The sequence below is a fragment of the Oncorhynchus nerka genome, linkage group LG3 (genome assembly GCF_034236695.1).
Source record: "Oncorhynchus nerka isolate Pitt River linkage group LG3, Oner_Uvic_2.0, whole genome shotgun sequence".
In the NCBI taxonomy this organism is placed as follows: Eukaryota; Metazoa; Chordata; class Actinopteri; order Salmoniformes; family Salmonidae; genus Oncorhynchus; species Oncorhynchus nerka.
In genome coordinates, this window is record NC_088398.1 from 45959839 (window position 1) to 45987050 (window position 27212).

The 27212-nt window shown below is 43.6% G+C and overlaps 2 protein-coding genes across 5 annotated transcripts in view; both read left to right on the forward strand.

The window, feature by feature from the left end:
* map3k20a (mitogen-activated protein kinase kinase kinase 20a) overlaps positions 1–8533 on the forward strand; it is a 56294-nt gene extending 47761 nt beyond the window's left edge. For 2 of the 3 annotated variants that reach the window (XM_029633772.2, XM_029633779.2), the window contains exons 12-20: positions 3087–3131; positions 3245–3275; positions 3391–3530; positions 3674–3736; positions 3827–3925; positions 5964–6080; positions 6360–6434; positions 6694–6847; positions 6979–8533. In XM_029633772.2, the coding sequence (XP_029489632.2) occupies positions 3087–3131; positions 3245–3275; positions 3391–3530; positions 3674–3736; positions 3827–3925; positions 5964–6080; positions 6360–6434; positions 6694–6847; positions 6979–7685 (1431 nt within the window). In that variant the 3' untranslated portion in view covers positions 7686–8533. The remainder of the gene's footprint in view (positions 1–3086; positions 3132–3244; positions 3276–3390; positions 3531–3673; positions 3737–3826; positions 3926–5963; positions 6081–6359; positions 6435–6693; positions 6848–6978) is intronic. The other variant, XM_029633788.2, reaches the window with a different exon arrangement.
* cdca7a (cell division cycle associated 7a) lies at positions 8494–12020 on the forward strand. Of its 2 annotated transcripts, none has more exons than XM_029633808.2 (10): positions 8494–8602; positions 9315–9443; positions 9557–9676; positions 9796–10011; positions 10107–10181; positions 10319–10507; positions 10628–10762; positions 10860–11009; positions 11106–11242; positions 11337–12020. In XM_029633808.2, exons 1-10 carry the CDS (start codon positions 8582–8584, stop codon positions 11365–11367), a joined length of 1203 nt encoding a protein of 400 aa, XP_029489668.1. In that variant the 5' UTR covers positions 8494–8581; the 3' UTR covers positions 11368–12020. The 2 variants fall into 2 exon arrangements, with proteins under 2 accessions (XP_029489668.1, XP_029489677.1); XM_029633817.2 differs by having other exon boundaries at positions 9318–9443.
* The last annotated feature ends 15192 nt before the right edge of the window (positions 12021–27212 follow it).

The following is a 27212-nucleotide window of genomic DNA, read 5'->3' on the forward strand; positions in this document are numbered from 1 at the left end:
ATTAGACAGACTGCTGTTTGATATGAACATGTTTTTCTGCAACCTCTACTGTTCCTTGTTTTTCAATAAACATTTTCTCATTAAACTTCCTGCTTTGGTTCTTTACTCTCCCTGTTTTCTTACATTTCCTTCTTCGATGAGGTTTAACGGCGGTTGGCATCCAGTAAATGTTGCATTACCGCCACCAACTAGACTGTAGTAGAACTCCCTTATACTTTGCTTGAAAGAGTCAAATACATTTAAAATACCCTACCATCTAACCCTACTCTCATTAAAACCCAACCACCCTACTCTACTATTTTAAACGTTTCTAGTCCTACCTCAGGCCAACAGCCTGAAAGGACGGTACACACTACCACTCAACAAACCCTTTAACCCGGCAACTCTTACTGAAGCATATATCATATTTTGGCCTATCCCTCTGTACTGATGCAGATCTACTACTCACACAAATCCTGTCAGGATCCCTCCCCCTTGACCCATCTTCCTCAACTTTCTTCACTACCTCAGCATACGACACCTTCTGCTCTACTGTAACCCTGGTAACCTCAACCTGCCTCTCTTACACCGGACACTTCTGATCCCCAGCTCCGTGGGCACCCCTACAATCAACACATACAGCTTCTTTCCCCAATGTTACACATTCCTTTGTCTCATGCCCTTCTGCACACTGCTCACACCAAGGACCCTCCCTCCTACACACTGCTGCCACATGCCCATAAGCTTGACACCTGTGACACAACGTAACAACCTGTAACAAGCTTTTACGAGAACTCAAATATCCTAACCTTTGTTGGGCAGACTCAACATAAAAACTCTAAAGAACAGCCAATGACTCTTCTGTTTCACCACCCACGCCACCTTGTCTGTGTTGCACCAAACGACGAGCATCACAAACACCGGGAGTCTTCCCCTTCAGTTGGTCAACCTTCACATTTGCTGCTACCCCAGTAATCGCTCCTTTCAATGGCGCCCTTTTCTTGGGAGCAATTCAAGTCACATCTATTGTCCCAATTAGTTTGGCGCGAAGCCTCTGCTCCCTCTGACCAGCAGAAACACAAACAATTATCACAAGACCACTTCGGGTTACCTTCACCGATTCCACAGTACCAAACACCTTTTTCACACACTGAAACCACAAATGGATCAGACAAAAGGCAGGGGTCCATTTCCTCCAAAAATATCCCTCCTACAGTCACAGACTCGTCTTTATCCTGACCATCAGTGTAAGCCTCAGGCTCCGAGGACTTCACCACACCTGCCACCTCTGATAATTCACACTCACTCACTTCCATTTCTCCTCCTGTCTTCAATCTGGCTTAGGTCTCACACTGCTTCCACTTTCTGCCATTCTTTCGACAAACCATCTCCCTTTTTCCCCCCAAAGTGTTTACCTGACTCGAGCTCACCCTCTTCCTCCGTCTCTCTCTTTGACCTCCTCTGCCTCTCTTTTTCCCTCCATTCCTCCTCCGTATATGTATGTGTCTTGTTATGGTAATGTTGTACTTCTCCTAACATTCATCTCATTCTTGCCCTCTTAAGGGATGCCATTCTCCCACTATCATCCTCAATCTTTGTCTTCTTACATTTCCTCTTGGTTTTCCCAGTTTTTTTGTTTGTTGTTACCTTGAAACTAACGACTAATTCAAAAACGTTACAATAACTTCACAACAAAGGTTTGTTAGCCACAAAATTCCAAATGTGGCCAAGATGATAAGAAACATTTTGTGCTGGGAGAAAATGAACAAAATGTGACTGGTGTTAGAAATATAACTTCAGATATGGTCTGGAATAACTATGTTTTAACATGTAAGACCTGAAATCAGTCATATTACATTAATTGATTTGCATTAGACCCATGTTCACACTAGTCCTCAAGGTTTCAAATAAATATATAGTCAATGGTGGGACTTCTATCATTAGCTAACTGGGAACCACTCATACTTGGCGCAGAACATCAATTTGTATTGTATATGTTACACTTACGGACAATGTCTGCTTAATTGCCCCTGCGGGGATTGACAAAGTCATGTTGAATTTGTGGTGTAGCCACTAGCCAACAGGTTTCCAATGCTTTTCCGCCTCTATAGTGTAATCAACTTGCTACAGTATACTCCCATTCCACATGGGGGCAGAGTTGTGTGAACTACTGAACTCCTCTTCCCTGCCAAAGGCTGAGCAATTTCTACTGATATCCCCCCATCCTTCCCCTCCTGTCATCAATTAAGATCTGTTTCAGTTTGTCAACAGTATGCTAAGGATTTTATTAAACGATTTGGAGTAATTTGTGACATTACAATATGACTCCTGTAAGCGCGATGTTATGTCACTTTAATTAGGCAAAATCTGTTATGGAACTGTGGCAGTAGTGTAGGGGTGGTGTTTTTTTTACGTGATTACTTCCGAACCATACCACTGGAGGAGACGAAAAATGCAGCTGGGGGCGAGGGACTTCAGAAGGAGGCTGCAAGGAAGTGTATCGCGCTAATTCTAAAACGGCCCTCTTTGAATGCGATCTGTTGAGATTGCCATTCATCTCAGGCTCTGGGCTGTTATACGATTCCGTGGGAAGCAAATAGAGAATGCTCCGATTAGTAATTAATGTAGTCATCTTCCCCTCAATTCTCCCGGCGCATCGTTTCTGCCACCACATAGCAGCCTCGTGATCATAATGATGAAATTTGCATTTTGTCTGGCTACTTTCTGCCTGTTTATACTTAATGAACAATAAATGATTTCTCTTTAAAATGCATCATGAAAGAACAGTCAGATGGGCATTGGACACATTTTAGTTTGATATAGACATTTAGGACCCAGTCATCTTGATTGCAGAACACTAGCTGCAAAAACCATTGCTATAAGACATGGTAAACATGTCTTGGAATGAAGTAAGCCTATATGTAATGCACCGATGTTCATAATGATTTACTTGCACACATGAATGCAAAATCTGTGTCAGAGTCCAAACATAAAGAATAGGCAGCATTTATTTCTTTTGAGCTGTGCACATTTGTACTACGTGACCATTAGAGCAGTATTCCCTAGTGCTAATTCAGTTTTGTCTTCTTCTTTCTTTTTTTACACAGCTCCTTCCCAACCTTCATATTCATTCCTGGACAGAGGAACATGTGGTCAGTATCAACACGTATCAATCGATTACTTATTTAGTTTACTTGACCATTAATAACCATTTATGCCTCCATTGACTATGAATAGTAATGCTTTTCCAATTCCATCCCCACAGTACTTTTGGATGCAGCAGATATTTGGGGCGGGTATGTTCAAAGTCACCATATAGATTTCTTATACTGTAGGTATGTTCAAATGAATAAACCCATCGTTTTGGCGTGTATGTGTTTTAATTTGCATTTGTTTCCCCCGTGTTCTCAGAAGAGGGGGCATATGGCATGCAGCTGTATGGTGACCTGTTTAAGGAAAACCACATCACTGGCAAGAGGCTGCTGCTGCTCACGGAAACAGACATGCGAGACCTGGGGGTCAGGTCCAAAGGTCACATCATGCACCTCAAGGTACCATATTACCTTTCACACTAGCATGAACTAGCCAGCCATTTCACAATGTGTCCTATGGTATAATTATTGAAATTGAGCAATATGCTCATACTAATTATTTTGAAGTTTGAAGTCTATGTATAACATGCTTTCTCCAACAGAGTGAAATTGAGAAGCTAACCAATGACTACATTGGGCTCTTCCACTTCCCTCCACTAATGAAGGTACTGTATGTCCTTTCTCTTTAATGTTATGAAATGGTTGGCATTGTTTACTGTTACAATATGTTCCGTCTGGAAATCTCTGTTCCACAGGATGCGTGGGCAGAGGAGGAGGAGGAGGAGGAGGAGAGGAAGATTGTTCATCTGGAGCTGGTGTTTGGGTACCACTGGAAAGCAGGAACAGGTCACTCGGTAGGCTTTCAATGGACACTGAAAATATTATATGACAAATAACCAAGATGTCTTGGGACTTTTTTTGTTGTTGATATTTTGTCCCTGCATTTTCAAATGTATCTGTAAAATAATTTAGTCTCAGTTCTGGTTTGGTTCAAATGCATATAGTCATAGCAAACTTGTTGTCAGATAAGATTGAAACTGGTATGTCAAGATGGAAATGCTCATCTTCAAGATGCTGTTTCTCTAGGTAAAGATGCCCATATGTTCCCCATCAAACTCAAGCAAACACTGACCACTGTTTCACTGAGCTTGCTTTGCCTTCAAGACATATCCTTACAAGAGAAACAGATTAATAAATATTTCATATAATCCCATCCACCCCCACTTGCTCATCGTCCTTTGTTAGGGTCTCAAACGTTGGAGAGAGGCTGCTTCTCCACTTGCTTTTTGAATTTCATAAAAAAATAGCCCATTTAGCCAGAAGTCATTTTCTTTTTAAAAGGCAAATGTTATTTAATCTTTCAGCTGTTCATTGTCCCATCATAAATAGTCCCCTTTCAGTGAGTTCGGCGGGGCTGAAACGAGCCTGCTAATTGCCTCCCATTTCTTCTGACATGTGGTGCTTTAGTGGGTAGAAAACACAGCAGGGAGAAGGAAACAGGAGGCTGAGAAAATGAGAGCTAATTATTTTCCCCTGCCTGGTGTCAGGTTCTGTGTCAGCCTTGTTTTTACAAACTGGAAGGTTTTTTTGCACTAAATAAAACAAACCCGCACTGCTTTTTTTCCCGCCTCTCTTTGCTGGCGGTGTCATGGTAGCAGCTGCACTTCTCAAAGACAAAATGAGGGCCTGCGATTGTGCGGCCACCATCTGACAACCACTGAGGGTCCCCTACTAATGAGGATATCACCGCGCAGCCAAGAGAAAGGTGCTGAATTATGTATGAGTTGTCATTAGAGCAGACGCACTCCGGTCTTGGGCATCATTATCAGACATTGTTTCTGCTGGAGTGATTAGACCAGCGTGGACCTGGGGGCCCTGGTGCGACTGGCCAGGGCCGACACAGGGCCGCTGCCTGGTGTGTCTCGGAGCCAGAGCCTTCCTCACACTTGCTCCCCCTTTGAGCCCCGGCCAGCCCCTGGGGACGGTGCAGGAGTGGGCTGAGGCTCCTCAGACGAGTGTGTTAGTGGCACTTCTTTGATGTCTTCTTCTGTGATCCTTCCACACAATAGATTGGTCCACACCGTGAACCCTGTGTGGTTAAGCAGTGACCTGTGGCTTCATGGCTGGCTTTTGGGGATGGCAAAATCATTACTGCTTTGTCAGCATGCAATATTCAGAAGGAGTATGGCGTTGGGGTTTGCTCAGATTTGTATTTCCTAGTGAGGATTTGATCCCTATGTCCATTGAGCAGAAAATATTGAAATACTGAGTTTACTTTCAGCTAACTGGAATAATATTAGCATTACACTGTATTTTTTCACAAAAAATAGCATCATGTGTCAAGATTCTGCAAACCATATCCACTACAGGAAATAATACTAGAAAGCCACCATAGCAACTTATGTTTACCCCTGGAGTAAAATAAATGTCTTTGCAAGTATAGGTTGTTAATATTCTCATTATTATTATTCATGTTTGACCACTTGTTAGGTCATCCTTCATACTATGATAATTCAAGAGACATGCCATCCTCTGTGATTCTGAGAGCACATTAAAAAAAAAAGTGTGGGGAAAGCACTCAATATTCAAACATTGTCTTAATTGAACGTAACTCACACAGGATACTAGGTGAATGCAGAATTCAAATCTAAAAGTATAACATAACTTGTGCTTCTGTCAAATTTGATCAGAATTTCATATACATTCACATTACAGAAATGTTCAGTTCTAAGGAACTACCTCTAGGCTGTGCTGTTGGTTTAGGAAAAAATGAAGTTAGGTTCTCAACTGACAGCAGTTCTATTTTATATTTTTTTTGCAGAAAGCAACAGTTTGGAGCCAGCCAGGGATAAATAAATATACTGTAAGACCTACAATCTCTCTTTTTTTTAGGACTGCAAATGGAAAATGTACATGGAACTTGACGGAGATGAAGTTGCAATAACGTACATCAAGGATGTGACCTTTGATGCCAACAGACAGGATGTGGATGTCCTGAAGATGACCAAGGTGTGATCATAAGCATTACGCCATGCCATGTGCTGAAAAGGGCATCCGGACTTAAAATCAACAGTCACTTGTCCTTTACATTTCTTTGTTGACGGTTTTTATGACCATTGAAGGAGCGTACCCTTTTGCTAAATGTTATGACATTTAAAGTCCCTCTTTGTATCTCAAGATAAATGTAATTATTCCTTGAATTGATGTCATTGCAGTGTTGAAGATGCACAGTGCTAGCTAGCTTATGCATGATGATTAATTACCATTTATCAAACTATTTCCTTGCAGCCCCCATTTGTGATGGACAAATGGGTAGTTGGACTACGGGACAATCAGGTTGTTGACTGCATTGTTAATTATGAGGTGAGTCATTCAAAACATATCCTATAGGGAGACAGTCCTACAATGACCTAATCATTGCACTACATAGGCCTACACTACACCACCTTTAGGCTAGTCATTACCAATAATAAGAATTCTTCAGTAAAATGTAGGTTCACAGTATGCGTATGGTACGCTTAAATTATTTTTTTAAATACATAGAATTTAATTTGACGTGTAAATGTGATCTGATGTTTAAAATCGCCTACAGTGATTGTTGTGTCTCTACACTTGCCACTAGAATGATGTGAGATCACCAAGGTCTACCCGATATAGCCATGCAGTGATGTGGAACCCCACTGGTGGACGAGATGAGATCAAGACTGTGGAGCTGCTGATAGAAACAACCCAGTTGAACATAGAAGGGAACCCCAGAAGCAGATCAGACTCAAAAGGTCAACATTCCTTTCTATTGTGCTTTGGATGCAGATTTCATTGACACGTGGTGCATTTAAAGTTGTCTTAAAAACAGTATGAGCACTTCTATGTAGCCGATCCTACCAGTGGATGTTCTTTCTTGTTCCAGATGTGGATCCCAGATGGATGTACAATCTGAGACAGAGGCAGCTGAAGAACCAGTCAGCAGCAGAGCAGCATGGTGCCCGGACCCCCACCGGTGGCACAGAGACCTGCACCCTGTCTCAGTTCCTGTCTGCGTATGGAGACCAGGCCTCTTCCTACGCTGCAGCAGTGCGGAGGTCTCCCAACCGCAGCTCCCCCTCTCCCTGGTGCTCCCGCAGCTCATCCCCCACCACCGGCCTGTCCGCCATGCTCTCCCCCCTCTACCTGGGGTCAAAGGGCAGCAGCCCCTCCAGCACCACCTCAGAGAGCGCATTGGAGCGTGAACGCCCGCTCAGTGCTGGGGCAGTGCAAGGTTACCGCAGGCACAGCAGCTACTTTAAAAACTCATTGACTGTGACAGGGGGCCACAACAGAGGTGCATGGTCCAATACAAGGGGAAACTTCACACAGAATAAGTCTAGCAGAACCTCACAGCAAACAGGGAGGCCTCGGTCCCATAGTTACAGTGTAGTAGCTCAGAACCGGCCCAGGGTGATACCGGGCATATCACCAGCGGTGGAAAACCCCAGTACAGAGCAAGAGGGGGCTAAAGTCAGTGAGGGGGGATGGATCAAAGTGGAGCGCCAGAAAAGGTTACCGCGACAGGACAATAAACAGGTCAGAGGAAGACCGAGGAGAGGGGGTAGAGGTGGCTGTAGTGTTCGAAGCTGAGGATCATTTGCTGTTTCAAACTGTTTACATGTCTGAATAGACTGGACAGCAGGTTTACTTTGAAAATGATCCTTCACACTACTTCAAAAATATACATTTTTAAACGTTCTCTCGAGGGATCTTTTTAGGAGTCGTTTGAGCTTGTGAGAATTGTGATTTAGGGAATGCACACAATTCAGTCTTTTAGGGCTGAATTCTGAATTGTACAGTATGCACTCAAATATCTTTTATATTTAACATGTAAGCCTACATATAATGTGTAGTTGTATATGTGAACTGTTTTATATAAGGCTATTGTAAATTGTATTGACTACATTGTTGTAATATTTCTATTTATGAGAGGTAATTGTGCCTTTTATTACAATATAGAAAAGTTAATGTACGTAATATATGTTTTATATAGGTTTGAACTATATGTAGAGATTTAAAAAAAGAAACATATATGAAGTTCATTCGCTTCTCTTATTATCCAAGAACACGACCACCACACCTGGTGGCAAGGACGCGGGAGTTTTTCTATAAACCCGCCCCTTTATGCACAGTTCTACGCTATGATTTCGCGCCAGGGCGTAGTACTTGAAAGGTTACACGTTGGTGGATCAGTATATGACATAATATTTTCAAATATTTGTAAAATAAAAATGTGTTGAAGAGCCGTATTTAAATATATATATGTTTGCTAATTTGTTGTCGCAGATTTGTGTGTTCTATTTTCCTTTTAGCTCGTATTAAAAAAAAAAAAGTTTATATACCTTTTAGGACATTTTCCTGCGCGGGAAATTTCTCTGCCCCATCTGCAAGTCTGGAGGTGTTTCTCTGCATTCATTAAAGGACTGAAGAAGCGTGAACACGAGTTTAGATTGACTTTCTTTGCAAAAAACTTTAAAGAAAACAAAATGAGTCCATCTCGCTCTAGGGTAAGGAATGTATAATTACATATAATAGCTATATAAAAGTTACAGGGTACTTCTAGATAGCTGCAGAGAATGATAGCTACCTACAATTCTCCTGTGGTAAACTTGTAGCTAGCTAACGTTAACTTTTCTATTTTCTTGCTCACATTTTAGTCAAGCTGTTGCAGACTGCAGTCTCGTTTGAGTTGCAATGCAACCGTTGCTTTGCCTTTGCTTCAAATCAAGTATCCTGCTTCGCTAACTAGCTACCATGTGTGAATCTAAACAGTTAAAAAAATATATTAATTAACGTTAACTAGTTATGTTTTTAATCAACCATTTCAGTGGCTACTAACTAGTTACACCACAGATTTGGTTACTCAGATTCATATTTTATCCTGACAAGTTTTGTCATTTCAAATGTTGGTTGTATCCTAAATCAACGTGAGTGAATCTTACTTGGCTACTGTAGCTAGCCACTCCTTTTTCTATAGCTAACTTCATTGACCTTGTAAGATCCATTTGTGTTAGCTAACGTAGAGCTATATCACGGCTAACTTACCTTGTGGTGTCCGGAATGAATCTTGCAGTCACACCCCTACCACCATAGGTATTGCTGCTTCTCTCCCTGTCTAGGAGGGCAGCAGTGTACAGGCAGTTTCTAAAACCAATAGTACTCACAGTGTTTGTCTATGGTCATTCAGTTTTTCCTAACTTTTTCCGCTTGTCGCTCCAGCAGGCCCCCCAGCCTCCTTCCACCAGGATGAGTTTGCGGAGCTTCCGTAACGTGCCCATGGAGACATCCTCTTCCTCCTCAGATGACAGCTGTGATAGTTTTGGCTCGGACGGTGGCTTTGCCAACACGGTAAGCCGAATTGTTACGTTTCCACCCAGTTAGAATGAATGTTTTACCATATTCACTCATTTGAATGAGTTCGTTGTTAATGAAACTGAAGTTTGTGGTTTTACTTTGTGCAGAAAAGTAGCTTCAGAGAAGCTAAGAAGGTGGCGGAGAGAGCCAAGGTGTTTGAGGCTAGCTCGGAGGAAGAGTCTCTCACTGGGTTCGAGAATGCTTTCAGCAGTAAAATGAGTGCCATGGTGATTATTTACATTAAAAAAATATTAAAACATGTTCTTGATATTACCAGCTTAATTTTATTACACAATGGTGGCTACTATAAACAATAACCTTTCAGAATGTTGCTCGTGCGTTTCAGAGAGTGGACTCTGACTCGGAGGAGTCGTTGGGGCCTCGGCGGAAGGGCCGTCGGTCCCAGACCCTGAAGGTGGCCATGAAGTTCCCCACCAGGAGGGCCACCCAGAAGACTACTGCAGCAGAGCCCTCTAAACAGCCCAAAAAAGAGTCTGACTCCAAGGAGGGAGGCAACTTCATGGACAAGAGAGCGCTTAACATTAAGGAGAACAAAGCAATGGTAGGACGGGCTCATTCACAGGAGTCATTCTGGCAGTTGCCTGCTGAGTGACATTTGAGTGCTCATTTATTTTATTTTTGAAATATTTTGTTTAGCTTGCAAATCTGATGGCAGAACTCAACAAAATACCTGGCTTCCCCAGAAGATCATCTCTGCCTATGATGAATACGGTAAGTGGGTCAAGATGGAGGATGAGGCTGTACTATAAAACGCATATCGGGAAACCGAAGATTTGACTATTGATGTCTAGCTACCATGTTTTTGTTTTTTTACTGTATTTGATTGGGTATGTTTTAATTTTCTCTAGCCTCGCCGTGCCCCCCGCCAGTCTCTGGGAGCCTCAGGACCCCGTAGGAGGAACCCTGAACGCACCTCTCGGCCCCACACTCGCTCCCGCACCCTGGTGGACGGCCCCCCCAGCCCTCCTACAGAGGAAGAGGAGGACAAGTTCAACCTGGTGCGCAGGAGCCGCTACTATGAGGAGGTGGATGAGGCGGTGAGTGGCACACCCATACCCAAACTATTTTGATGTTTCTTGATCTGTCCGTTCAACAATAGTGAATCTGAACTCCAGGAATTGCCAGTTCGGTTGATATATTTGTGAATGTGTTTATAGAAGGCGCCTCATCGGCGTAACTACAGCTCAGGGCTAGCTATTCCTCATGTGGTGCGGCCTGTGGAGGACATCTCCCAGATGGAGCTGGATCTGATCGCCAACAACGTGCGGGAGAAGGTGTACAACAGCTCCACTGTAAGTTCCCATTCTCCTATAGTGGTTCTCAAACGCAAGGTTTCACATTCGTACTGCCATGTTCAGCAAATTCACCCCTCTGATTTGCTTGACCTAGGGATCCACTTGCCACCAGTGCCGCCAGAAGACGATCGACACCAAGACCAACTGCCGTAACCCGGAGTGTGTGGGGGTGAGGGGTCAGTTCTGTGGCCCATGTCTCCGTAACCGCTACGGAGAGGAGGTCCGAGATGCCCTGCTGGATCCTGTAAGTACTGCACTGTTCTACTCCCGAGCCATCAAACGGTGACTCATTCTTTGACTGTTGTGCAGCCTTGGTTGAACTCGCCTTGGTATGTTGCAGGAGTGGGAGTGTCCGACATGCAGAGGGATCTGCAACTGCAGCTTCTGTAGAGCCAGAGAGGGTCGCTGTGCCACTGGAGTCCTGGTCTACCTGGCTAAATACCACGGGTATGACAACGCCCATGCCTACTTAAAAAGGTAAATGTTCTTTCCGCTGAAGCACTTCAATCGTATACAGACTGTGATTGCTACTGTGTTGGGAAGTCAAACATGGCTCTTTCTCTCTCTGCAGCCTTAAAAAGGAAATGGACGAGAGCCAGTAAACCAAGGAGGGTTTATTCTGGACCTGATTCTGGACCTGACTGACAAGCGTTGTGTTAAATATCTCTATATTCCATAATGCAAAACGGTTAATTCTTCTATTGTTCCTGATTCTGTATTTCTTTTTTTTTACATTGTTTTAAATGTATAAAGTTTTATCATCAATTACGTGACGTAATTTGATGAGTCTTCCTCACTGTTTATACTGTTATGATGAATATCTTCAATGTTTATAGTTGTGTTTGCTTGTGATTTCACTTTTAACCTGCAAGTTGTTATAAACCCAAATGTGTAAGGGCTAGTTGGGCTCTACGGTAATTGTACTCAAGATTCATACATTTTTCTGTAAGAAAATGAGCTTTTAACTTCAATAAGGCTTATCTGCTGTTTTAGTCTCAGCTGTTGGAAAGTAAAAAATGTTGTCACGGTTACTCTTGACTATTTGGTAGTCTGTCACTGTCCCACAATGCCCCTGGGGTGGAGAGGACACAGTGAGCCATTGGACCCCCCCCGGGCTGAGAGGAACTGTGATATCTGACAGTGCCTGGTTATATCCTTCATTAGATAACTGTCACTAATGGTGTGGAAACAATTAGCAGTGTCTAATGGGAATCTCATACCTGTAAATCAATTCTATTAAAGCACTTTCTCGCTCTCCTCGTTCTCTCCTTTCATTTTCCAGCTATGTTTTACAGTGCAAATAGTAATGTTCTCAGTTGTCACTCAAGTAGCAAAGAAGTTATTGCCTGTATTTTCTCTTCAGTAGTGTGGTACCTCACAGGAAATGTGCAGTGACTCTTTGGTGGTTCATTGCTATTAAGCCTTTGAAAATGTACTGCATTTGACCTGCACCGTCTCCAGTGAGCATGCTCTCATTAACACTGACACTTTACATTTTGACATTTCAGTCAACGCTTGAGTGTGTTCGGCGAAAGACTTTCTCTTATTACAGGAGTAGCTACTCTAATTCGGAGTGCGCTGCTTTGTTCAATATTTGGAAAACAGCTGGAAGCTTGTCCTGCTGGGTTCCGAAAGGATACATGTTTGGTCACAAGTTTGTAGTCTATTGCCTTCTGTCATATGCAGTAGAAAATGGCTCTGGCTTGCGTTGACATTGGAAAAATCTTGGAGGCCGTTTCACATAAACTGATCAAGGCACGCCACAGATTTGGTCTGAATAGCATCCTCAGTTTATAAACGTAGGCATCTGGAGATGTGCAAAGAAAGAAGCAAGTTTTACTGCTTTAAACAGTTCTCCACAAATCCATACAGTGATGCTGTGTTTAGGTCATCATCTCTGTTCTTTACATTTTCATATTTTTTGGATCATCTTTTTCTCCCCCAGAAACAAATCTTTAAAAATCTATTATTAGCATAATAAAGATGCACTTGAAAATACTGGTATTAAATACCAATGATCATCCACTTTGAGGTGATGAATATTTAGGGAAATAATTGTTTACGACGTGCAAGCATTGAGCTGATCTGGTAATCAGGCTATGAAATACAATATTTATTCATTAGAGCGGATTTAATGAGGCCTTGCGGCGCTAATTATGAAAACCAGTGTAGCAGTAAATGAGTAGCGCACGGTGGTGGGCTGTCGGGTACCTGTAAGGAGGGAATGGGGGTTGAAGTGCCCTGAGTGCCATGCCACATTGAGCAACACAGAGCCACAGCCCTTCCTTGGTCCTGTCTGTCCAGACCCCAGCACTACATCACTTTATCTGAAGACTGCACACAGATGGGCCCTCAGCCCCCACAATGCCCTCTTCTGCCAGGGCTGGAGGAATTAGAGTAGTAATGATGACAATCATGTTACATGAATAATGATAGTGATATTGTGCTGGTTGAACTGCATAGCTATTATCATGCAGGTTTTCAGATTGCATTAGAAGGATTTTTCATACATGTTTTTTTTCTTCATTTTAATTGATTGATATTTTCATTATGGCTGCAGGGTTGCAAAATTGCTTTTACTTTCCTAGGTGTCTAGTGACTGTTGTGAAGCCAGAGGAATAACAGCTGAATAAATGGAACACACAATTCATAATCACGATGGGATCTGTAGGTCGAAATCAACAGATGAATTACAATGTAGAATGCATCTGTCAGATCTCTGCAATAAACACCCTTTTCAGCTCACTGCCATGGAACACCGTAACTAGATTGTCATGTTCCATGTTAGGAGCCACTGTAAGGCCTGGATCACACAAGCACAAAAAGAACGGCAGGAGAGCCCATTCAGGGGGACTAAGATGTCTTCAGTACTCTCTTTTCTGTGATTTCTTGTGCAGGTGGACAGAAGTTTCTAGATAATATCCCCCCCCCTCCCCCCCCCAGACCTCTGTGTCCTGTAGACTGTCGAGAGAGTGTGCCGCTGTTGAGGAACAGCAGCGAGTGACTCTTGGGTGGCAGGAGACTTATGACATGTATCTTACCACCGACTCCAGACTGTGAGCAAATGGAAACAGCAGTTTGGTCCAGGTGTCAGGGACATTATCCAAGAAAAAAAGGCTGCCTGCAGTTGCTCCATCTCTGAGGAAATTGCCAACTCACCCTAACAAAGGAAGGCATAAGTGCACTCGCTGCCGCCTTCAAAGAACGCGTGACAAAATGACGTTATAAATACAGAATTCTTCACAGAGAGGGGGAAAAAACACATCATACAACTGAACTTGTCAATCCTGTTATTTTTTGCATGCTTCCTTAAAGCGAACTTGTTGAGGAGCATATGTTCAATATCCTAAGTAGTCTAATTGTCTGATTATTTGGATATTTCAGGTATAAGTGATACATTTGAAAGGGAATTTCTGAAGGGTAACAAGGTTATTAATCTCCCATAGCTAGGCTATAGGATTCAATGCACTACCTCTACTAAACTCAGAAAAAAATTAAACGTCCTCTCACTGTCAACTGCGTTTATTTTCAGCAAACTTAACGTGTAAATATTTGTATGAACATAAGATTCAACAACTGAAACATAAAATGAACACGTTCCACAGACATGTGACTAACAGAAATGGAATGATGTGTCCCTGAACAAAGGGGGGGTCAAAATCAAAAGTAACAGTCAGTATCTGGTGTGGCCATCAGCTGCATTAATTAAGTACCACAGTGCATCTCCTCCTCATGGACTGCTCCAAGTTTGCCAGTTCTTGCTGTGAGATGTTACCCCACTCATCCACCAAGGCACCTGCAAGTTCCTGGACATTTCTGGGGGGGAATGGCCCTAGCCCTCACCCTCCAATCCAACAGGTCCCAGACGTGCTCAATGGGATTGAGATCCGGGCTCTTCCCTGGCCATGGCAGAAAACTGCCATTCCTGTTCAGGTGTTTTTACACTCGGTCTGCCACTGCGAGAACGATCAGCTGTCCGTCCTGTCTCCCTATAGTGCTGTCTTAGGCGTCTCACAGTACAGACATTGCAATTTATTGCCCTGGCTGCATCTGCAGTCCTCATGCCTCCTTGCAGCATGCCTAAGGCACGTTCACACAGATGAGCAGGGACCCTGGGCATCTTTCTTTTGGTGTTTTTCAGAGTCAGTAGAAAGGCCTCTTTAGTGTCCTAAGTGTTCATAACTGTGACCTTAATTGCCTATCGTCTGTAAACTGTTCGTGTCTTAATGAACATGCACCTGTGGAATGGTCGTTAATTGTTTATGGTTCATTGAACACGCATGGTAAACAGTGTTTAAACCCTTTACAATGGGGTTTAAACACTGTTTACTATTATCTTTGAAAGACAGGGTCCTGAAAATGGGACGTTTCTTTTTTTGCTGAGTTTATAAGTGATACATCTGAAAGGGAATTTCTGAAGGGTAACAAGGTCATTAATCTCCCATAGCTAGGCTATGCGTCAATGCACTACCTCTACTACATTTACCTTTGACCCTCTCCTCACCACAGCAACCCTAACTGCTCTGTGATCACACATGCACCACCGTAGTCAAACACAAATGATCATTGGTGGTCAGTGCTGCATGCTCCACACTCTTGACCATACATACATACCTGATTTTGGGCAGTTTGGACAGACATAGCATGGCTTCTCACACCATCACCAGATTTTGAATGCTTGTTTTCTATCTTATCACCTCATCTGATGGAAGATACCCAATACGCTGTTCCTGAAGGGGGAGCTCCAATACAGGCAACTCTGTACACTGCCTCATCTTGACAGCTGCAACTTTCAGTGACTCTTCCACAGAGTTGGTGGAGAAACAGAAGCATCTTATCAATGAGGTTGTGGTAATGGTTTCACCCGCAACTACAGGAAATTGACAGATACATTTGTCTTTAGTCAACGAGAGTAGTACTTTCACAGATGTGTCGCCAATCCATGTAGGCTAAGTACATACTGTAGCTAGCATAGTGCTTAATTTAGAGTGCCATTTCATTACTGTAGCTTATTCCCCCCGAGAGAGTGATTTAGGAGGGATTTGAGGAGAACAAGAGAGCTGAGGAGGAGGAGGACTAGTCTGGGTTCTTTGTCCCTCACTCTGTCCCACTAGTGAGGGCTTCACACAGGCAGGGCCTAGAGCTGGGACCTGAGAGGGTGATGACATTGTCAGTGCGCACAGCCTTGTGAAAGTTCTCATTAAATTTGTGAGTAGCAATAGGGAGATGAGGGGAGTCCAGCATGCCACTATGTCCCGATCAGAGGGAGTAGCTAATTATGATGTAGGGAAGTGCTGGGCCGTAATGTGTAAATCTAATCTTACCTTAAATGAGAACTGGTACATTGGATTGATTGAATTGAGATCATACATTACGAAAGGAGCATACCACCGTGAGTTGGTGGTGCTCCCGTGCTTCATTAATTTACTTAATTAACTGTCTCCTCCAGAGCCTACAACACACAATTCATTGCTGGTCATGAATCCAGAGCACTGGCAAAATGGACAGCAATATCAGATACAGTTGAAGTCAGAAGTTTACATACATCTTAGCCAAATACATTTCAACTCAGTCTTTCACAATTCCTGACATCTAATCCTAGTAAATATTCCCTGTCTTCGGTCAGTTAGGATCACCACTTTATTTTAAGAATGTGAAATGTCAGAATAACAGTAGAGAGATTGACTTACTTCAGCATTTATTTCTTTCATCACATTCCCAGTGGGTCAGAAGTTTACATACACTCAATTAGTATTTGGTAGCGTTGCCTTTAAAAATTTTAACTTGGGTTAAACATTTCGTGTAGCCTTCCACAAGATTCTCACAATAAGTTGGGTGAATTTTGGCCCATTCTTCCTGACAGAGCTGGTGTAACTGAGTCAGGTTTGCAGGCCTCCTTGCTCGCACACGCTTTTTCAGTTCTGCCCACACATTCTCTATGGGATTGAGGTCAGGGCTTTGTGATGGCCACTCCAATACCTTGGACTTTGTTGTCCTTAAGCCATTTTGCAAGTATGCTTGGGGTCTTTGTCCATTCGGAAGACCCATTTGCGACCAAGCTTTAACTTCCTGACTGATGTCTTGAGATGTTGCTTCAATATATCCACATAATTTTCCATCCCCATGATGCCCCTTTTTCCTCCAAACACAGATGGTCATTATGGCCAAACAGTTCTATTTTGTTTCATCAGACCAGAGGATATTTCTCCAAAAACTATGATCTTTGTCCCCATGTGCAGTTGCAAACCGTAGTCTGTCTTTTTTTTAATGGCGGTTTTGGAGCAGTGGCTTCTTCCTTGCTAAGCAGCCTTTCGGGTTATGTCGATATAGGACTTGTTTTACTGTGGATATAGATACTTTTGTACCTATTTCCTCCAGCATCTTCACACGGTCTTTTGCTGTTGTTCTGGGATTGATTTGCACTTTTCACACCAAAGTACGTTCATCACTAGGAGACAGAACGCATCTCCTTCCTGAGCGGTATGATGGCTGCGTGGTCCCATGGTGTTTATACTTGCGTACTATTGTTTGTACAGATGAACGTGGTACCTTCAGGCGTTTGGAAATTTTTCCCAAGGATGATCCAAACTTGTGGAGGTCTACAGTTTTTTTTCTGAGGTCTTGGCTGATTTCTTTTGATTTTCCCATGATGTCAAGCAAATCGACACTGAGTTTGAAGGTCGGCCTTGAAATACATCCACAGGTACACCTCCAATTGACTCAAATTATGTCAATTAGCCTATCAAAAGCTTCTAAGGCATTGACATCATTTTCTGGAATTTTCCAAGCTGTTTAAAGGCACAGTCAACTTAGGATATGTAAACTTCTGACCCACTGAAATTGTGGATATAGTGAATTATAAGTCAAATAATCTGTCTGTAAACAATTGTTGGAAGAATAACTTGTGTCATGAACAAAGTAGATGTCCTAACCGACTTGCCAAAACTATAGTTTGTTAACAATACATTTGTGGAGTGGTTGAAAAACTAGTTTTAATGACCCCAACCTAAGTGTATGTAAACTTCCGACTTCAACTGTACATACAAGACAATGCAATGGATATACTGACTAACACAGTCTGAATAAATCACAAACACATGCAAAATGCAGAACCTTAGAGGCATTTGGTATTTATGAGTTAGCTCACTACATTTGATCAATGTCTTCACATTTGGAAAACATGTCTGAAAAACAAAGCATTCTTTACTCTAGCTAGTTAAATGAAGCATTTATATTAAACTGCAGAAATGATATAATGATGTCTCAAATAAATCCTATTATGAAAGCTCCTTTATATCCGCAGTGCTGTGAGGACCCGAAAACAAAAGCTAAGAAACAATCCCAGGACTTGTCTAGGGACTGAAGTTAAGCATAAACGCTGTCTGGAATTGATATCCAGAGGAATTTACTGTACGTTTGTTCTGTGGAGGTTCAAATGGAGCAAAGGTCATTTTCCATGTTTTCAAAAGTTAAATACTTTGATAATTGGCAGAGGAGTCTGCATGTTTGTGAACTACGTTGCGTCACGATGTTCGCTACATCAATAAATTGCGGACCCTTGTTCCCACGTCAAAATGTCACCATAGACATTCCCGTCAAAAGGCCCTCTTGCCTTGACCGAGAAAAAGCAGTACATTAATGAACGAATCATGTATGAACCACTGTTTACTCAGCGGTGTGGACGCGCAGAGCTGAAAGACACACAAAGGCAAGTATCTCATGAGCCCTCTTGGTTTACTCTTCTGTTTCTGAAACATCTATGGACATCTAGCGGTCCCTTTTCCCTCAGCAAGGATATCAATCATTGCCATGGCACCTCCTACTTTTCAATGGACCATTTGTTTAATATTATAGTCTCACAGTCTTAAACCCAACAATATCAATCAATCATGAAAGCACCCCGCATGCTTCTTTGCCCTGTAATATCTACTGTCTCTATTAACCCATGGTGGTTGACTATACTGGTTTACAGCGCAGAGGAAACGGGTGGAGGCGGGGCAGCAATAGGGGGTGACTTTCAAATTCACCCAGGCGTGACCTTGTAGATTGACCGCTAAGTACAACAGCTGGACAAACAAGTCTTACTAGTGTTGGATCTGACGCTTGACTTGGTATATGGTCTAATACTGGAGAATGAGGAAAGAGTCAGACTCGAAATAATGTGCAGTGGTAAAAGTAGCACATGTAAAGCATTGGCTGTCTGTAGACTTCTGGAGAGACAGTAGAGGCTTCTGAAGTTTCTGCATTTCAACGTATTGTCATTTAGAACTGCTGCCTTGAAGAACATCGTGTGATGTTTCACCACACATGCTGAAATAATGGATCTGTCATGGTTGTTAGCCAACTTTCAAACAATATCTCCACAAAGCTATCAGTTGACAAAAGAAACAGAGAAAACATTTTGAGGTAGTCAGTCTAAAGTTGAGAGAAAGAAAAGAGCTCTTAGATAATTAGCACCAGAAGCCACTCAATAATCTTAAAATCATTCTCACCACTTCAAATCAGCACAGATGGTCTGTATTATTGTGGTGAAACAGAATGAACAACACTCGACTGGATCTGATCCCCTAAATGTGTTTTTCCTTGAACATGTTTTTTCTTCTGTTCCTTAATATCAGTGTTGATCTGACCCAGCTGGCCTAACCACTGTGTCAACATCCCCCAGTTAGCCTATTGCAACATCCACGGATTGTTCCCAATGAACAAGCGTGAGAGATTTGTTGTCCACATAACATGTCGTAACCTTGCTTATCTCCAAAACAACACACCTCTTCGTTTGATCAGGTCAGGTAGTACATGTTTCGAAGCTATGAAGTCAGTGAGTTAAACATTCACTTTCACTCAGAGATTCACTGTTACTCATCCATCTGTTTTGTACCACATGCTGCAACAACAAGAGAAGGTTTAGCACCAAACCAAGGGTCTTTCTCCAACACAAACGTCAAAATAAATGAATCATTCAATTGACAGGGTTATACATCCATTAGCCAGTAGCCTATATGCCACTGATTCACATATTGACAGTTTAAGCTCCCTAATATAACATCCTGGAAGCATGATCCCTGAAAACATCCCAAAGCTATGATAATTTAAATAATGCATTACATTTTTTGTTCGAAAAAATAAACCCTGTAATTGCAAAATATGAAATTTAACCCTGGAGCATGGTTGCTTAACCAAACATGCTTTGTCTGGATAGGCTTCGTCGCTGAGGAAATGTCTGGCTCACAGATTAAATTTGTTCTCTCGAGAGTCAAAGGCAAGAAAACAATTAAGTGTCTGCAACACATTTCACTGTATGCCACTTAACACAGTTTTCACATCATCGGGGCAATTGTCTGCAGAGGGCTATGAGACAAAGTCATTATTTCCAATGTCTCGGAAAGGTGGCATTGTCATTTTCCTGATTTTGAAACATTTCAATTAAGCTGCTGATGGTGATAATAAACATAATGGTGTGAGACTTCCAGTTTTGTCTTTTGTCCTGTCATGTCCCTGCCAGGAATCAGGAGGGTAACTGCTGTTGGGCCAGAGGTGGGAGGCATCGCTGGCACCCAAGGGGCTTGTGTGTGTCTCCACCCTTGAGGGTGCCCCCCCCCCCAAAACCTTCCCCTTTTATTCAGCGTCTAGCCCTTTCAAAACAAGGTGAAGTTCAGCAAAGTTTCTCTGCAGCGATGATCAAACAGTCACATCACTTATGGAGCTGGGTGACGGGGGCAGTGAATACAGATCAGCTTTAATTGTAGCAGGTCTTACTGCCACTGTCTGTCAATCAGAGCCTTTGAATTGGGGGAAATTTGCTCTGTTCATTCTGTTAAATGATGTATCCAATTAAACGCGTTAGAATTCATGATCTTCAGTCAAGGTTAAATGAAAGCAGTTACTCCTGTCAGTAAGGTGATTAAATGCTGCCCACATCAGGCACATTTTGTTCAAAATTCAAATTTTGGTCTAGAGCATGAATCTTTATTAATTATCTTGCAGTCGTGCTATATAAATGCCTGGCACATTTGCTCTTAATCATCGTGTTCATTTTAAATCTTTACTTTAGTCTCTTTATTAAAAGGGATCTCAATCCACAAATTATAGTGTTTTATATTCAGTGAGGAATTGTGGCCAGGTCGATTGATGTTCAAAGACATCTTTCAACAGCAAAGATGAATATTTCACTTGTTAATGCCTATAGGCTTAGTTTACTGACGTGGTAGTAAAAAAGGTACTAAATACATTACTAGACAAAAATATGATTTGTTTAAAAGTAATGTTTCAAGGATAATTACACTGAACAAAAATATAAACGCAACAATTTCAACGATTTTACTGAGTTACAGTTCATATGAGGAAATCAGTCAATTGAAATAAATTCATTAGGCTCTAATCTATGGATTTGACATGACTGGGAATGCAGATATCCATCTGTTGGTCACAGATACCTTAAAAAAAGGTAGAGGCGTGGATTAGAAAACCAGTCAGTATCTGGTGTGGCCACCATTTGCCTCATGCAGCGCAACACATCTCAGGCTGTTGATTGTGTCCTGTGGAATGTTGTACCACTCGTCTTCAATGGCTGTGCGAAGTTGCTGGATATTGGTGGGAACTGGAACACACTGTCGTACACGACGATCCAGAGCATCCAAAACATGCTCAATGGGTGACATGTCTGGTGAGAATGCAGGCTATGGAAGAACTGGGACATTTTCCGCTTCCAGGAATTGTGTACAGATCCTTGCGACATGGGACTATGCATTATCATGCTGAAACAAGAGGTGATGGCAGAAGATTGCCATCGATAAAATGCAATTCTGCTCATTGTCCGTAACTTATGCCTGCCCATACCATAACCGCACCGCCACGATGGGCACTCTGTTCACAACATGTTGTCTGCCATCTGCCCGGTACAGTTGAAACCGAGATTCTTTCATGAAGAGCACACTACTACAGCGTGCCACTGGCCATCGAAGGTGAGCATTTGCCCACTGAAGTTGGTTACAGCGCTGAACTGCAGTCAGGTCAAGACCCTGGTGAGGACGATGAACACGCAGACGAGCTTCCCTGAGATGGTTTCTGACAGTTTGTTCAGAAATTCTTTGGACGTGCAAACCAATCGTTTCATCAGCTGTCCAGGTGGCTGTTATTCTTATTCGCGCAGCTGAATAAGCTGGATGTGGAAGTCCTGGGCTGGCGAGGTTGCACGTGGTCTGCGGTTGTGAGGACGGTTGAACGTACTGCCATATTCTCTAAAACAATGTTGGAAGCAGCTTATGGTAGAGAAAGTAACATTAAATTCTCTGGCAACAGCTCTGGTGGACATTCCTGGAGTCAGCATGCCAATTGCACGCTCTCTCAAAACTTGAGACATCTGTGGCATTGTGTTGTGTGACAAAACTTCACATTTTAGAGGTAAACCTGTGTAATAATCATGCTGTTTAATCAGCTTCTTGATATGCCACACCTGTCAGGTGGATGGATTATCTTGGCAAAGGAGAAATGCTCACTAACAGGAATGTAAACTAATTTGTGCACAACATTTGAGAGAAATAAACGTTTTGTACATATGGAACATTTCTGGGATCTTTTATTTCAGCTCATGAAACATGGAACCAATTTTATGATGACGTCCTTGTTGTGCATAGACCTTTGAAATCTGGTGGCAAGGTAGGAACACAGAATATTGGGCAAAATCAAAAGTCAAGTGACAAAAATGAACAATTATGCAATAGGAGAGAAGATCATTTTGCTTTTGTAAGATTCATTGTGCGTGGTGTTATTACTGCAACTAGGCTACTCAGGAACATTCAAAGTCGTCTTGGTAAGCAACTTGTGTATATTTTTGTTGTAGGTTATTGTCCTGCTGAAAGGTGAATTTGTCTCCCAGTGTCTGTTGGAAAGCAGACTGAACCAGGTTTTCTTCTAGGATTATGCCTGTGCTTAACTCTATTCCATTTATTTTTATCCTTAAAAACTCCCAGTCCTTGCCAATGACAAGCATACTCATAACATGATGCAGCCACCACCATGCTTGCAAATATGAAGAGGGTTACTCAGTGATGTGTTGTGTTGCACTTGCCACAAACATTACACTTTGAATTCAGGACATAAAATGTATTTCTTTCCCCAATTTTTTGCAACATACACTGTCTACACGTTGTTCCTACGACAGGTGTTGTTCGGTCCCCCTAGCAAGCCTTGTTCCTCACAATGGCTACTGCTATCCCATCCCAGGACGAGCCTAGCCCAGCACTCTAACCCCCACGTTCTTGTGCTTGTGGTTCCATGATTGCAGGGAACAATTCCCACCCTCTATGCATCAATTGCTTTGCTAAGGTACATGCTCTAGAGGCGCTCGAGGATATTGAGTTCTGTGAGCACTGCAGACTGCTGATGAGGGCAAGTGAAGAGGAGGCTTATACATGCTTCTATCTCGATAGCCCCTCTTGCCTCAGAGCCAACAGCGAAAGATGAGGCTCAGCTCTCCGCAACTGAGCCCAATTGGGTCGAGGTCATGGATAGCCTCGGCTCCCTCCCCTCACTGTCTGACGATGTAGTGTCAGGGGAAGGCTAGTTAGGGATGACATGGATGTTGATGGGATAAATCTCATGGATGTCTTCGAGATAGGGCAAGAGATTGGGAATGACTACCCCGTTCTCCCACCCTCTCAGGCCTGCAGGCCTGACAGCCCAAAGAACCTCCTCCAGTGGAGTTTGAGCTCCCTAATGTATGCAAACGGGCCGTGGCCAGACTCGATATCGAGTGGCCATCTCCTGTAGGGGCTCAGGGCCTGTCAAGAGACCTATATGACGGAAAAATACTCCCGTCCTATACAGCTCCGTTTTAGTAACTACTCCCAGCAGTACCAGCTTGCCTCATGGAAGCTCGGAGATTGTGGGAAAAAACCCTCACCAGAAAGATTCTTACCACCCCAGCCACCTTGTACCAACGACATCAATGCCTCAGTCCCTGGGAAGATGAAGCACATTACTGCCTCCGTTTTTTCAGAAGATGTACAAGGCCTCAGCCCAAGCAATTAGAGTTCTGAATGTGACCTCTTTATTGTTGGCATATCAGGCTGAGTTACTGGAGGTGGTGGGGAAGCAAATGAACTTTGACACCCTAGACCCAGATGCTTAGGAGATCTGTGGGATTACAGACTTGAACCTCCAGGCATCCCGTAGTGTCATCCAAGGATGTGGATGTACCATGAGCCTGCTGAGAGTGGGAGAAAGGGCACTTTGGATGAGCTCATCCAGCTTAACAGACAAAGAAAAAGTGGTCCTCTTGGATGCTCCAGTGACACTCAAGGAGTTGTTCAGGCCCACTGTCGCTGCCATGCGGCAGAAGTGTGACATAAATAAAAAAGAAGACAAAGCCTTCATCTTCTGCCTGCCCCGCAGATCCGGGCTCCGTGACAGCCTGTTGGTTTCTGCATCTCGCCCCAGCCTTAGGGAGGGGACAACAAGCTGGCCTTGGGGGACTAAGATCCCCGGCGACTCAGCAGTCTGCCAAATGAACCAGGCCAAACTTGTAGGGAAGCAGTCTTGTGCCCCTCTAACCCTCTTAAGGGAGGTAAGAATGGTTAGCTAACCTAGGGCGTAGCCCTGGCGGCTGAGGAGTATAGTATGAAGGGCCTACGGCCCTCTCCCCTACATTCTCTTTTCGGGTTTAACGGTTGCTACTCCTGGAGGAGATGCACTTTTTTGTTTCCCCTTCCGAATGCCTCCCTCCCTGAGGCTCTCCCCTCAGGTTTCGAGTCGGGGGCAGAAGTCAGCATATTAGCCCTCCCTCCCTCCGGTCTCACAGACACATGGAGCAGGACGGCAATCTGTCTTTCGCCATCCAGTGTGGCCCATTTTCCCAGTGTCTATGGCCTTTTGCTTCTGACTGCTATGGCGCAAGCTATCACAGTCAAGCAAGTTCTTTAGTGTGCCACTCCGGTTTTCCTGCCAGAGGACACTGCTACTTTATACAACAAGGCAGGAGAACCATAACCATTCCGCTCCCCTGTTCTACTGGAGGACAGGTTTCCAGGGCTCACTCTGAAACCCCCTCAGCTCTTTTTAGGATTCTGAGTGGCGGAACTTGGCTCTGTTCTTGAGAACACTCTCCATTGAGCTAGAGATCAGTAAGTATAGTAATTCCCTAATCAGGCATCAGAGCCCCAGACAGCTATCTGGTACTCCTGAGTCCACAAAGCTTTGGTTTTCCTCGTCCCATGTTTTACTGCGATTGGTTCACTTAGCCAGACCACTGCCTGCTCTGCCTCCCAATGGAGGAGCGAGCGGCTGAGGAACTATCTTTGCTCTTGACAGCCGTCCTCCACGGAGCAGGACCAAGACATAACAGTTACGTAGCTGTCCTACTGCCCAGCATTAGGAATACTGCTGTCCTGTGTTGCCTGAGATCTGACATCATGGCGCTGGCTGCTCTGTCCCGAGACAGTCCGCTTCCCGCATCTATCCAGACTGACTTGCTGCAGCCTGGTAGAAGCGACAACCCTATGAGGAACCAAAACACAGGGACCACGCCGTTTGGGGTGGACTTGCTGACACACCAAGGGAAATGTTGGTGATGCCGCATGCTTTCCCTCCTCATCTTCGAGCCCCTCGATGACCAGTGATTTTCCAGTCAATGCTGCTTACGACCGGTCCTGGCAGCTATCATCATGCAGGGCTTATACCCTAGTGAACAAAGCCACTCTCTATCCTCACCTGGATGCTTTAGCCTTCGGGTCATAGCCAGTAAGAGAGAAAGAAAAAAAGAAAGAGACAAAACCACGACTCTTGGAAAAGAGTGCCAGCCCATTATGTACACTCTCTGTTTTAGTTGGTGTGTTTTTTTGTGTGGAAAAGTGGTGTGACTATGTTTCTTTCTTCCTACACTTTTTCCATGGTCCAATGCTCCTTGCAGGATCTTTTGGACGGAGAGAAGGTTCATTGTTGTTCAGTGGCTGGTAGAGCACAGTCCACACATACGCTTAGGAACGCCAAGGGCTGTAGCAAGGAAGGGCTGAAATATCAAGGAATATTACCTTTCCCCGCTTTTCAGTGGCTAGTAGCTGCTGTGAAAAGGTCTTAAGCACAATAGACACATCCCAGGACGACCTAACATCAATTAACCTTGTCTCAATCAAAAAGATCCTGCAAGGTGCATAGGACCAGACAGTGATACAGTTTACCCATAACAGTTGTGTTGTCTCTTAAGGGGGCTGGGGCCAAAAAAGCGGCTAAAGGACCTTAACAGTCTCAACCACGGGACGATTTTTTCTTGAGCAGACGGTTGGGGGGACTACAAATTGACCGCAAGAAGCCCAAACAGATATCATATTTGACTAAAACATCATAATTTCAAACCTTTTTTTACAGTTGTATACGATCACGCATACCGCCAGTTGGGGAACCCTGCTCTAGGCCTTTAGCCCGTCCTGGAACATGTCTATTGTCCTTAAGATCTTTCCACAGCAGCTAATAGCCTCTGAAAAGTGGGAACATGTCAAATTCCTTGATATTTCACTTTGCTACAGCCCTTGGCGTCCCTAAGTGTACGTGTGGACTGGCTCTACCAACCACTGGTCACGCCCACAGTCTGCCCTGGTTGTTTTTTTGAGGTTAATGTACATAACCCAATCTTTGGCCCGAGACAACTTTTTCCTATTGGCGCACCTTGGAGCCTAAGGCTTTTCAGCTGTCACCTTCCCTAGAAGGCTGTCGTTGTCAAGTACGCGCAGTGCACATCTACTTGGATTGTAGGCGTGTTCGGGCAAGGTTATTATGCTCTTCGATCATTGGGCAACCACCCTCTCTTTTTGACGTTATCCTGCCGGATATTTGGGACTATTATATTGATTTATAATGGCGAGAGGGTGATAGCCTTCGGAGGGGACTGGAAGGGCCCAATCCTACAGAGGAGTTTACCTCTTGGGCACTGTTTTTGGGACATATGGCTCCTCCGCTCTCTCCACTGGCTTCCAGTTGAAGCTCGCATCCGCTACAAGACCATGGTGCTTGCCTACGGAGCTGTGAGGGGAACGGCACCTCAGTACCTCCAGGCTCTGATCAGGCCCTACACCCAAACAAGGGCACTGCGTTCATCCACCTCTGGCCTGCTCGCCTCCCTACCACTGAGGAAGTACAGTTCCCGCGCAGCCCAGTCAAAACTGTTCCCTGCTCTGGCCCCCCAATGGTGGAACAAACTCCCTCACGACGCCAGGACAGCGGAGTCAATCACCACCTTCCGGAGACACCTGAAACCCCACCTCTTTCAGGAATACCTAGGATAGGATAAAGTAATCCTTCTCACCCCCTTAAAAGATTTAGATGCACTATTGTAAAGTGGCTGTTCCACTGGATGTCTTAAGGTGAACGCACCAATTTGTAAGTCGCTCTGGATAAGAGCGTCTGCTAAATGACTTAAATTAAATGTAAATGTACATATCTCATTAAACTAAGATTG

Coding starts and splice junctions, on each gene's coding strand:
- cdca7a (XM_029633808.2), top strand. CDS start 8,582: ATGAGTCCATCTCGCTCTAGG. Junction 10,012..10,106: donor TTAAGGAGAACAAAGCAATG/GTAGGACGGGCT, acceptor TATTTTGTTTAG/CTTGCAAATCTGATGGCAGA. Junction 11,010..11,105: donor GAGATGCCCTGCTGGATCCT/GTAAGTACTGCA, acceptor GGTATGTTGCAG/GAGTGGGAGTGTCCGACATG.